General features: G+C 44.2%; 1 protein-coding gene across 4 annotated transcripts in view; it reads left to right on the top strand.

Annotated features, from left to right (window-relative positions):
• NUP188 (nucleoporin 188) overlaps positions 1–13,391 on the top strand; it is a 169,668-nt gene that overhangs the window by 96,270 nt on the left and 60,007 nt on the right. For all 4 annotated transcript variants that reach the window (XM_077478559.1, XM_077478556.1, XM_077478566.1 and 1 more), the window contains exons 24-31: positions 246–379; positions 495–601; positions 1,417–1,623; positions 3,549–3,718; positions 3,796–3,865; positions 4,905–4,972; positions 10,368–10,560; positions 11,284–11,361. In XM_077478559.1, coding sequence (XP_077334685.1) covers positions 246–379; positions 495–601; positions 1,417–1,623; positions 3,549–3,718; positions 3,796–3,865; positions 4,905–4,972; positions 10,368–10,560; positions 11,284–11,361 — 1,027 coding nt within the window. The remainder of the gene's footprint in view (positions 1–245; positions 380–494; positions 602–1,416; positions 1,624–3,548; positions 3,719–3,795; positions 3,866–4,904; positions 4,973–10,367; positions 10,561–11,283; positions 11,362–13,391) is intronic.

The following is a 13,391-nucleotide window of genomic DNA, read 5'->3' as shown; positions in this document are numbered from 1 at the left end:
AAATACTAATATAATTTGTGTTCCAAATGATCTTTTATGCGTCAGTTGTGTGTGGAAGGGGAAGAAAACCTTATAAAGTTTTAGGACTTTATTTGAGAGATAAAAGAACCCATCATTTCATTGCACCCACCAGGATCCACTAAAACTGAAATGTCCATGTTGGAAGAAGCCTTTATTTATTCTAACAACTATGGCATAACTCTAGGTGCCTTACTTATTTTTTCTGGATTAATATTTCATTTTAGCAGTGGAACCGAAGGACAAGGTCAGATGTTAATGCAGACTGTTAAACTGGCCTTTTCAATCACGAACAATGTCATTAGACTGAAGCCATCCTCTAGCAGTGTGTCCCCTCTGGAACAGGCACTCACCCAACATGGTATGTGGGCTTGGTAGGATATACAATTAATCATGATGTGTTTGTGGTAATCCTTGTGCCTTTCTGAACTATATCTTCATGTTTTTTAATCCCCCAAACCCCCCCTCCCCAACAGGAGCTCACGGGAACAATCTTATTGCTGTCCTGGCCAAATACATCTACCATAAATATGATCCATCTCTACCACGGCTGGCTATCCAGCTTTTGAAACGTCTGGCTTCGGTAAGAGACTGTTTTTTTTTTATAGGTGTTTTTGTGCTATAATGGCTTGAGTTGATAGAAATTTTTTTTGAGCGTATGGTTAGTTTTTATATATATTTAAATTATTTATAGTTTAATCCTTTTGGAATAATTGAACATAACTTACACCTGTCACTTGTACCTTTATTACGCTTATGCTCCAGTTATCTTCACCCATAGTCTAAGGAATTTCAGTACCCAATTTCAGTGCATAATCTGGTATACTCATAAGGGTCTTTTTAAGGAGGGCCCAAAGCCCAACTCTAGGCTTAGTGCACCAAGCAGCACCCTTTTTCCTGGAAGGCCACTTGGCACAACGTTTTTTTTTTTTTTTTTTTTTTAAATAATTTTTTTACAGTCTTCTGGTCACATAACCTGCTTGGTCTTTTTTCTTTGGTCTTCTCCTGTTGGTTGATTATGCTGCGCATTTAGTGAGCAAGCTCATGACACCCGAAGCATTAACAATATGTCCTCAGTCTTCCAGAATGAGCAATGCTCAGTGTCATGGAGACCAAGGACACCTTGTGGTGAAAGGAATATTGTAGAATATTTTAGCCTGTGCTGCCTTTTTATTATTAAAAAAAAGGAATTAAGAAATTTTGCCCAGAGTTGGGTTTTAAATAGCTAATTGCATAAGTCAAAAAAAATGTTTGTTTTCTTGCAGTTTGTGAAGTATGGCAGATGCCCAATTGCTTGCTGAAATATTTGGAGTCTTCAGTCTGACTAAACACATTAGTTTTATACAAATACTGCACACCAGTTCTAAAATGTATTGATGCCTATGAATTGTCACACAGGTGGCCCCCATGTCCGTGTACGCCTGCCTGGGAAGTGATGCAGCTGCTATCCGTGATGCTTTTTTGAACCGCTTGGAGTGCAGCATAGAGGATATGCAGATAAAGGTTATGACTCTGGAATTTCTTACTGTGGCTGTGGAGACCCAGCCAGGCCTCATTGAACTCTTCCTAAACCTGGATGTGAAGAACAAGAGTGATGGAACAAAAGTAAGTTATTCATTTGGCCGCTTTGACATAAAGCATGGTCACGTTAGCGCCGTCATCTTTGCTGTGGAAAGCTGATTGTAACTTTCTGCTGTTTCACAGCCCTCTCCCCCACTGTGCATGCATGAGATATGCTACACTTTCAGAATGTTCCTGCAGTGTCTTAGGAAATATTGTAAATGTGGTAGAGGAGGGGGAAGGAGGAGGATACTGTGATAGTATGGTGGGCAATCTGACACTAACTGACACTTTTGACATTTTGTGGGAACCGGCGACTCTAATACAGTGATCAGTGATAACAATATACACGATCATTGTTCTAATGACTTACTGGGAAGGGGTTAATGTGTGCTTAACAGTTCTTGGTGCGTTCACTGTGTGCTGTTTTTACTAAGGAATGCCAGTTTTTATTTCCTGCCTTGCAGAGAAATTAAAACCGGCACATCCCTGCTGACGGGACAGAGCTTTGTGTTGTTTAAATTCACAGAGCTCTGTCCTGTCATCCTTTTTCCCGCTCAGTGGGTCCCAGCTGGCAACATTGGTTTGGACCCGCTGATCAGCTTGTGCTGTGACTAATCACAGCACAGTCGGCGCAGCGGGCGCAAGACCCTACCTGAAAGTGCTAGATCATGTATTAGATACGTGATCCAATGCAGGAGAGCCGCTCTGCTGCCGTACTCCTAGGTAAAGCGGTCGGCAAGTGGTTAAATTATATTTTATGCAAAAATGTCCATGTCTTAAAGATCTCATTGTACACATGGTTTTTCTGGTTGTCTTATAATTGTAAAACATAACCCAAGGTTTTCCTTTCCAAATGAGGCAAAATGGAGGTGTTGCCCATATAATTATTTCATAAGTGGTATTGCACTGTCGGTAAAGGACAGCAAACATCTGATTGGTTGACGTAGGCTAGGTATGTCCAAAGTCCGGCCTGCGGGCCAATCACGGCCCGCAGTCCGGTTTTGAATGGCTCGCCTGGATATTTAAACATGTATATCTTTTGTGGCCCCTAACGATCTCCCAGCGCCGGGGCCGCAAAAGATATATAAGCTGGCTGCCTCGGAGGGAGGAGGCGGGACGGGTGCTGTGCACACAGGATTAGTATTTCCTGTTTACACGGCAGCCTCTGTAATAGGAAGTCCCATCTCCGGTGCTGCCATTGGACGTTCTGTCATTCAAAGGAGGCGGGACTTTCTCCTAAAGAGACCGCTGTGTAAACAGGAGATTCTCCTATAGGTTGTCTTTGGCGCTCATCCTGCACCCTCCATGTCCCCCCCAAGGCTGCACTGATGATAATGTTGAGTGCATTCCTGACAATTGTGAGCTAATTTCTAGTAATGGTGGGTGCATTCCTGGCAATGGTGGGGCTGCATTCCTGGCAATGGTGGGGCTGCATTCCTGGCAATGGTGGGGCCGCATTCCTGGCAATGGCTGGTACTGCATTCCTGGCAAATGGTGGGCGCTGCATTCCTAACAATTGTGGGTCTGCAGATGGGCACTGACCCATATTTTGCTTCATAGTTCTTTATTTAAAATTGTACGTTTTTTTTTTTTTTTTCCCCTGAAGCTTCCCTCTTAAAGTGAAGGTACGTGCTGTACGCCAATAAATACGATATATCCAAATAATACACCTGAGTTCAAAGAATGTCAGACAATGTCAGGCAAAATGGTCGGCCCTCGCGCATGTTCATTTCATCAAATCTGGCCCTCTTTGAAAAAAGTTTGGACGCCCCTGACATAGGCACTTCTACTTTTCTCCTTAAAGTAAACCGTTACTTACAACAAAGAGGTATAGCATGGAAAGGTTAGAATCTCTGTCATGTTTATATAACTGTATCTTCACTGGGGAGAAATAAAGAGCCCGTCTGACCCTGACCCTCCCCCACTGCGTGACTTTTAACTTTCTAATTTTTACCCCCCCCACGCAGGAATACAGCTTGGGACAGTGGAGTTGTCTGCAGGTTGTTCTGGATCTAATTGACTTAAAGAAATCAGACCGGTTTTGGTGCACCCCTCAGCTACACCGTTCAGCCATTGCCTTCCTACATGCCTTATGGCAAGATCGCCGTGACAGTGCCATGTCTGTACTAAGAACAAAGTGAGTGGTATATTTATGTCCAGCAAGTTGAGAGTTCTTGAGGTATATGTTACTGAATTATTTTCCTGTCTCTGTAGGCCACATTTTTGGGAGAATTTGACAGGCCCGGTCTTTGGAACACTTGTTTCCCCTTCAGATTCCTCAGATGTAAGTTTATTCAGTCTGCCCTTTATTTAACTGCTTAAGCCCCGGACCATTTGGCTGGCCAAAGAGCAGACCACTTTTTGCGGTTCGGCACTGCGTCGCTGTAACTGACAATTGTGCGGTCATGCCACGTGGCTCCCAAACAAAATTGACGTCCTTTTTTTTCCACAAATAGAGCTTTCTTTTGGTGGTATTTGATCACCTCTGTGGTTTTTATTTTTTGCGCTATAAACAAAGAGCGGCAATTTTGAAAAAAAAAAAACACATTATTTTTTTCTTTTTGCTATAATAAATATCCCCCAAAAATATGTAAAATAAAAAATTTTTCCTCAGTTTTAGGCTGATACGTATTCTTCTACATATTTTTTGTGAAAAAAAATATGCAATAAGCGTTTATTGATTGGTTTGCGCAAAAGTTATAGCGTCTACAAAATATGGGATAGTTTTATCGAATTTTTATTAATAATTTTTTTTTTTTACTAGTAATGGCAGCCATCAGCGATTTTTATCGTGACTTCAACATTCTGGTGGACATGTCGGACAATTTTGACACATTTTTGGGACCATTGGCATTAATAGAGCGATCAGTGGGATTAAAATTGCATTGATTACTGTAAAAATGTCACTGGTAGTGAAGGGGTTAACACTAGGGGCAGGGAAGGAGTTAATATGTGTCCTAGGGAGTGTTCTAACTGAATGGGTGAGGAGACTGTGCAGGGAAACTAACAGATCGCTGTTCATACTCTATATGAACAGATGGATCTGTCAGTTCACTGCGCAGAGACCCGGAAACTGTGTGTTTACAAACACAGCTCCCGGTTCTCTGTGTGCTCTAAGCAATCACGGGAGCCCGGCAGTGATCGAGACCCACATCGGCTCGGGGGGCGTGCAAGTGCCCCCAGTGGCCCTTTATGTTACAGACGGAACATAGCGGCGATTTGCGCAGCCGAGCCATGCTGCCGCAGTAAAACTGCGGCGGCTAGTCGGCAAGCGGTTAAGAATGAACTTGATCCCTGTCTCATGACTTTTAATTCTTTTCCAGCTGAGTGTCTTAGAAACTTGTGCTTTTATCATGAGAATCCTGTGCCTGGAGATTTACTACGTAGTCAGGTATTTGCGTGTGTTATGCTACCCACATACTGTTTTACATGTGATGTTATAACTTGGGAATGTGCAAAATCTTGGCAATTTACCTTTTTTGTAGAACATTCAGATAATTCAAACTGTCAAGTGCAGAGCCAGGACTTTTTCTGTGGAGGCCATCTTTACTTCCTGTCAAAGTGACAGTTGTCTCCAGTAAAGAATGTGAGGGGGAGATCTCCCAGTGATTGTCAATGTGGGATTTTCTCTAAATTTGTAGAGGTTTCTTATTGCTTTCTGTGTTTTCTTTTTTTTCTGTTTCCCTAAATGTGTGTGGGGGAGGGGGCCGCAATAGCAGTTATTCTCCGACAAGCACGTAACAGTGTATATTTGCGGGTAGTTCTCTCTCTCACAACCAAATGGCCACTGTCCTCACCTATAACTGGCCTTTGCAGCAAGGAGCACATAGAAGGGCAATGCATGCAAAACAAAACCAAAGAAGTTCCCAGCTCAACTTACCGACCAGTCTGCAACCAACTGAATTATCCTGTCTAACAGGGGTTTAGGCTGTGCACACATTTGCAGATACATGCATAATTTACAGAACCCCGTCAGGGCACCCAAGTATTTTCTGTAGTCCTAACTTTAAATTTTGAGAGCCTCCACAAGTGCATGCATTATAATGGATAAACAGAGGGCAGGTGAGCCTGGAGGGAGCCCACTTCTTAAAGGCACAGGGGCGCATGGTACACCCCGTATATAGCACCATGGCAGCAAAGGCGTCCAGTGAGTTCCCTCACCAATATTGCAACAGTACAATCATCTGAGTTCTGTGATATACTCCAAAACAATAATTTTACAGGTAACCCAAACACCTTAATGTTCCCCTTCAGTCCCTTAGGTAGCACTGCTTTTAAAAGTCCCAGAAGTCTGCTGTTTTTCCCACTAATTACATTGCTTTGTACCTGTTGGTGGGGTTAAAAGAGAAGTGTGGCATCACAAAAAAAGCAAATATTCATACTCATCTAGAATGGAGTTTTTTTGGGTGTGGGGGTAGTAGGATAGCTATGCATGCTAGCCTTTCATACCAAACCAGAACCAAAAAGTTGGTGTTGGACTATACTGGTACTTTGTATATAGAAGCAAGAGAAGAGTTAGAAATAGTAGTAAAATTTAGCACATGTTTAATAATTAACAAAAATAACAAAATACAAAATATCACAATTAAATTTCTAGTACACCCCAGATTAACATATACAAGTACTCATAGTAGAGTTCAATTCTGGTGGCGTAGATGAAGAATTCCTCTACTAGTTTAGCGGATTGTCCGCTTCTTCAGGAGGAGGTCTATATAAATGATATACAATTCATAAACAATTAACAATTCATATAAATACACAAATGAAACATTATTCAGCCAATAATATATATATAAAATAACAAATAATAGAGTCAAAAGATAAGGGGAATGTAGGGAAATTTCACTCACCCAGAAATTCAGAGAAAAGGGAGGTAAAAACAAAATTTGGATAGGTGGGCCCCTTCTATGTTCCCCCACCGGCGGACATGGGGGATAAAATGCGTTTGGCACTAATAAAAGAGAGGATGTTGTTTTAGAGAAAATATACACGATAGGGATATATATGCACATAAATGAATATATTCCCTTCCCAAGGCAATAGTACATATTTAGATAATCCAGATAATGTAACAATTTTTTACCTGATAGAGATATAGAAGTAAGGTAAAGACAGGCGTCCAGTATCGTTATATATTCAGTGTCTTGAGCCTATAATGGGTACACTGTTACGATTGAGGGTGGCGTGCTGCTGCATCTACATTAAAAGTAGAGAGAGGGCCAGGGATCGTATATTGTAGTCATAAAAAGTTCTAAAAATTATTTAGAGATATGTTACCTAACAGTTGTAGGTTATTAAAGTGGAGGCGCCGGTAGGGCATCTTCTCTTTTATTAGTGCCATACGCATTTTATCCCCCATGTCCGCCGGTGGGGGAACATAGAAGGGGCCCACCTATCCAAATTTAGTTTTTACCTCCCTTTTCTCTGAATTTCTGGGTGAGTGAAATTTCCCTACATTCCCCTTATCTTTTGACTCTATTATTTGTTATTTTATATATATATTATTGGCTGAATAATGTTTCATTTGTGTATTTATATGAATTGTTAATTGTTTATGAATTGTATATCATTTATATAGACCTCCTCCTGAAGAAGCGGACAATCCGCGAAACTAGTAGAGGAATTCTTCATCTACGCCACCAGAATTGAACTCTACTATGAGTACTTGTATATGTTAATCTGGGGTGTACTAGAATTTTAATTGTGATATTTAGTATTTTGTTATTCTTGTTAATTATTAAACATGTGCTAAATTTTACTACTATTTCTAACGCTTCTCTTGCTTCTATATACAAAGTACCGTTATAGTCCAACAACAACTTTTTGGTTCTGGTTTGGTATGAAAGGCTAGCATGCATAACTATCCTACTACCCCCACACCCAAAAAAACTCCATTCTCAAATTAATTTATGGATGATGGTACACTCTTTTTAAATTTCACTTATTTGAGGCTACACTCTCAAACCCTCTTCATACTCATCTAGATGGCTACAGCATCGATCTGATTATTCTGTTATAGCTCTCTCTGGATTTGGAGCAGTGTATAGTCTACTAAGAGGACTATACACCTTTGCACTTCACTTAATGCCCAGCCTCCTAAAATACATGTCATGTTCCCCAATTAAAGAAGAACTCCAGCTTTTCCTCCATAAAACGGATGCATTGTGCATGTAAATGAATCGCAACCCCACTGTGAGTTTATGTGTAATGTACCTCTTTTAGCTACATACAGCAGGTTTCTGTGTCCTGTGATTTCACTCCTCCTGGTTGAATTTCAAAGTTCTCTGGCTTCCGTTTTCCTTCCTTTTCCAGTTCTCATACTACATGTCCCATGATCCTTTGAGCCTCTAGCTTCAGGGCAGGCTATGGGGGGGGGGGGGGGGGGGTCACTTGTACCAGTCCTGGGAGTTGATGTGGGTGCGTCAAAGGGTTACTGTGGGTGTTTTTGGGCCTTCATGTGGGCAGTGAAAGGTGTAAATGAGTCATACCTCCTCCTGTGTCATTCCTGTCTTGCAGCATAACAAAGAGTGATGGCTTACTGCAAGACTACAGAGGAAGGGCAATGGGAAGTTATTTCCTTCAAATTTAAAGTAATCACTTCACAGAAATCAGGGTGCTGGAAGGATGGGATCTGAGGGGCGGGACTTTCCCTGTTCACACTGGTCGGCATATTTAACTGGGCAGGATTGAATTCTAATTGTGATCCATTCAATCCTGCCCAGCAGCAGCACAACTAGCTTTCAGAACAGGCTGTATTTCCTTCTTAACCACTTCAATACCGGGCACTTATACACCTTCCTGCCCAGACGAATTTTGAGCTTTCAGTGCTGTCGCAATTTGAATGACAATTGCGCGGTCATGCTACATTGTACCCAAACTAAATTTTTATCATTTTGTTCCCACAAATAGAGCTTTCTTTTGGTGGTATTTGATTGCCTCTGGGATTTTTATTTTCTGCTAAACAAATAAAAAAAGACCGAAAATTTTGAAAAAAAAAAAACGTTTTTTTTTTTTTGTTTCAGTTACAAAACTTTGTAAATAAGTAAGTTTTCTCCTTCACTGATGGGCACTGACGGGGCTGCAGTGACAGGCACTGATAAGGCGGCACTGATGGGCACCGATGAGGTGGCACCAATGAAGTGGCACTGATAGGCGGCACTGATAGGTGTCACTGATAGGCGGCACTGATAGGTGTCACTGATATGCGACACAAATAGGCACTGATAGGTGGCACGGATTGGCATGGATGGGCGGCATGGATAGGTGGCACGAATGGGCATGGATAGGCGGCACAGATGGGCATGGATATTCGGCATGGATGGGCACTGATAGGCGGCATGGATGGACACTGATAGGTGGCACGGATAGGCAGCATTGTAGTGTAAAGTATTGTAGGGATGGATGCCAATCAGTGCCAAACAATAATGGAAGGCAATCAGTGATGCCCATTGTGGGCACTGATTGGCATCCATTATGGGCACTGATTGGCATCCATTATGGGCACTGACTGGCATCCCTGGTGGTCTAGGGGGGCATACCTGGTGCTGGGCATCCCTGGTGGTCTGGTGGCGTCCCTGGTGGTCCAGTGTGGGCATCCTCGGGGGAGCTGTGCTGATAATCGATCAGCACAGACCCCCCCCCCGTCAGAAGAGCAGCCGATCGGCTCTCCTCTACTCGCGTCTGACAGACATGAGTGAGGAAAAGCCGATCACTGGCTCTTCCTATTTATATTGTGATCAGCCGTGATTGGACAAGGCTGATCACATGGTAAAGAGTCTCCGTCAGAGACTCTTTACCGAGATCGTAGTTGCGGGGTGTCAGACTGACACACCGCAACAACAATTGCCGCGATGAGCGCCCCCAGGGGCGCGCAGCGGCTTAATATCCTGATCACGTCATATGATTAGGTCAGGACATTAAAACCACTTTGCCAACGTCATTTTGCTATATGGCGGGCGGCAAGTGGTTAAATAAAGCTGTGATCTGTAAAGTGGGACTTGGGAGGTTTGGACTCTTTCTTCTGTAGGTGTGTCTGGAGGGGATTGAATGCTAATTAGTTGTATTTAATTCCACCCACCATCAGAGCTGTGAAGGAAGTTACATCATTTGCAGGGTCTGAAAGACTACAAATGGTAGTGTTATAGGCTCTAGCTGCTGCAGGAAGTGGCTGTGGAAGGAATGCAGGGGTGCTCAACCTGTGGCTCTCCAGCTGTTGCGGAACTACAAGTCCCATGAGGCATAGCCAGACTCCGACAGCCACAAGCATGACACCCAGAGGCAGAGGCATGATGGGACTTGTAGTTTTGCAACAGCTGGAGAGCCACAGGTTGAGCACCCCTGGAATAGAGTCTATCAGCAGGATATACAGAGTGTCACATGATACAAAGGCACAACTAAACCCAGAATATCAAGGTATCTGCAGACAGTAGAGCAACCATGATACAAAGATATGATCTATGTTCATATTGATCATTCCATTCAGTTCTAGTGAAAATAATTCAGATTTAATGCTAGTAGACAAAATTTGTATTTTCTTTCAAAACATGATTACTTGGAAAAGGGAATGCAGGTGACAGTGTGGTCATGCCATGAGCTCCCTACTCCCAGTATGGGGAAAAAAACATGTTTTGCTTTTTGGCAAATTACTTCTGTTGTCGCGAAGCAAATGGTAAGCAGAGAATTGTAATGTCCGTTTGTAAATGATTCCTAGTGGCTTTTTAGGCAATAGAGAGTATATCTGAGCTGGACTACTCAGTATGACTTTCCCTTTCCTGTTGTCTGCCCAGGGGATCGTTGGACAACTCTCTGAAGAGCATCCTGGCGAAGTTCTCGAAGGAGGGCCGCTTCACCTACTGGTCCAGTTATGTGCATTCACTGGTGCTTCGTGTGGCAGAAATGGAGGGCAGCTGCAGCTCACTGACTGAATACCACATGCTGCTGTCTGCCTGGCGCATACTGCTCATTATTTCCACCCACTTTGTAAGTCCACCTCATGTTTCACAATAGACTTTTTATATTCATCGACAATCAGCCCCAAAAAACTCAAACTGCCCCCCCCCCCCTTATCTAAACGATGGAGTGCATCTCTCCTGTTTATGTAAGTGAAAGATTTAAATTCCACATTGGCAGGTTTGGCCCAGCCCACTCACAGGCACCGTCCACATTTCCACAGTGAAAGGCTCCACCCACATTTCTAAGCCCACCTACATTCCAATAGTGGCAGGCCCCTCCCACATTTCCAATAGTGACCTGCACCACCCACATTTCCAATAGCAGCAGGCCCCCACCGCACTTCTGAACTCCACCCACTTTCTAATTGTGGCAAGCCCTGCTCATATTCCTAACAGTGACAGGACCTGCCCACATTTCTAATATTGACAGGCCACGCCCACTATTTCAATATTTCCATTAGTGGCAGGGCCCCGCTCACAATTCCACCAGTGGCAGGCCCCCGCCCACAATTCTACCAGTGGCTAGGCCCCCACCCAAATTTCCGCCTTTTCATGTTCCTTGTGTGTACAGTCAGCAATCAAACCTAAAAGAAAATGTAATGCATGTTAATAAGCATACATCATTAACCACTTGACCTCCGGAAGCAATACAAAGAGAACAGGATACTTTTTTATTATACAAGTACATGGCAAATATGAGTAATATGAAATGCTGGGTTTACATTTTCTTAAACTTTTTGTCCTTCTGCAGGAGGATGTCATGCACCTGACAGATACAAACGTGAGACAGCAGCTTTTCCAGGATATTTTGGATGGAGCAGAACATCTGGTAGGTAGTCAATAGCTTTTTTCCTTTATTGTTCATTGTATGATGCATTAATTCAGACACATTTGAGTTATGCTACATATTTGAACAATGGCAAACAGAAAAGTTCTAGGCAAGTCCCCATATAATGTGTCCTCTACCCAGCATGTCTGTTTTTTTCCAAGTTTCCCAGGCGTTTGGAAGCCCTTTTCTCAATGTATCTATTCTTTGCCAGACTTTTTTTCTTTGTGTATTTTTCCTTCCTTTGACTAATCAAGATTATGCTCTACAGTGCTGCTTAAAACGTAACCTTCCATCAAAGGGCTCTGCGTTGTGGCACCCTCCTGACCAGATTGTACTATGTTGATTATCCTCTGAGCACTTTTCAGTCCTCAGAGCTGTGGTAAAGCTCCAAGTGTGGCCCTGACTCTGAGGGCTCATTTTTTGAGTAAGACTGTTTTGGGTATAACACCAGTAGCTAGCTCACTGTTTGCACTGTTGGGTGCATTTTCTCTATCGTTCATTGACAGACACAGCAGCTCTTCTTGACCTTAGGGTTATATCGTCCCTTTAGGAGAGGACTAGGCAGAAAGTGTTAAAACCAGAAACACTTGCACAGTACCGCCCAGTGGGCGGTCCTACTGGCTATAACCCCTCACACTGCATCCAGCAGCTCAGTTTTTTTCTGCCTAGTATAGGAGAAGGATCTGGCTCCCGATGGGACCATTAGTCCTGGGAATTTTTTTTCTTTTTTCTTGCATTTTTTATTCCTGTGATCTTCAATCAACAGCCAGGCTGGGTGACAGGCTGGATAATATAGATCCTTGTAGTCTTCCCAGCTTGGCCATCGAGCGTGTGCAGGCCCTAGCTACATGCTGGGTCGGCCACAACATGCCCCATCTATTCCAGGGGCTTCCGGTGAACTATATGCTCGGCGGCACACATATGACCATGCTACTGCTGTCCGTGTCACAGAGTACCATGGCCGGCAGCCACCCCGTACTGCTCGGGTGAGAGGTCTGTCTATGGAATGCGTCCAGCAGTTCCTGCAGGAGTGGTAAGTATGGTTCCCTGTCTCTGCAGGATGGAGCAGCTGGGCATTCCCTAGGAGGTCAACTAGGGAGTCTCTCACTCTCCCTTCTTTCTCTCCCTGTCCCTACCCTCCTCCCCATGCTATGGGCCGCTGTCTGACTGGGCACATGGGGGTGCGGTGCATGTACCTGGCCGGGGGCTGCGCAGGGTGTTGGGTCCGCTCATCCTCTTCCCTTTTTTCTGGGCTACGGTTGGTGTCTGCTGTGTGAGGCACGTGGGGAGGCCGCCGTGGCCATTTTGTGGTAGCCACAGCTAGTTTTATTGCCTTCAGCCATTTTCTAGTAGTTCAGCGGCCATTTTCTTGGCGCTCTCAGGCGTTTTTGCTGAGGCGGCCAGTTTCTAGTAGCCTCAGGTGGTTTTGCCTCTAGAACTGGGCGTTTATTTCCTTCTAGAACCGCGCGCTTCCACACAGACACCTCATGGGTGGCACTGGAGAGAGCGGACAGCACAGTACCAGGGTCAGGGTGGTGAGTCCTGAGGGGGGCCTGTGCAGTTAGGAGGGTGGACTTTTGTGTGACTTGGGTCAGCATGGCGTCAGAAACTGGCGCTTCTTCCCCAGACATCCCTGTGATTGCAACTGGTTCCACTGCACCTACGGTGCCTATGGACGCTCTGTCGGCGGATTTGGAGGCCATTGTTGCCAGGGTGGAAGTGGTGTGTGGGTGCAAGGGGGGTAAACAAACACCCCCTCCCCCCACCATCTTCTGGGGAAAGCTCTGATTCAGACTCGGGCCCCGCTGTGACTGGCGGCCCCTGTTCTGATGTATCAGAGGATGTGGACCAGGACCATTTGGACAGTGAGGATGACTCCATGTCCGGGTCAGCGCAGGAAAAGGCACTTGTAGGAGCACTTATTACGGCAGTGCAGGATACCCTAAGAATGGAGGATACGGCGGGGGCATCTACAGAGGGTCCTCCATTGAGGAGGTCTGGCTGTTTTGGGTGGAGTTGTTGTTTGCTGT

Source organism: Lithobates pipiens, unplaced genomic scaffold (genome assembly GCF_037356315.1).
Source record: "Lithobates pipiens isolate NorthernLeopardFrog02 unplaced genomic scaffold, aLitPip1_a1.2 Scaffold_1, whole genome shotgun sequence".
Classification (NCBI taxonomy): Eukaryota; Metazoa; Chordata; class Amphibia; order Anura; family Ranidae; genus Lithobates; species Lithobates pipiens.
The sequence above is the reverse complement of the archived record's forward strand: the minus strand, read 5'-3'. Positions and strand labels throughout refer to the sequence as shown.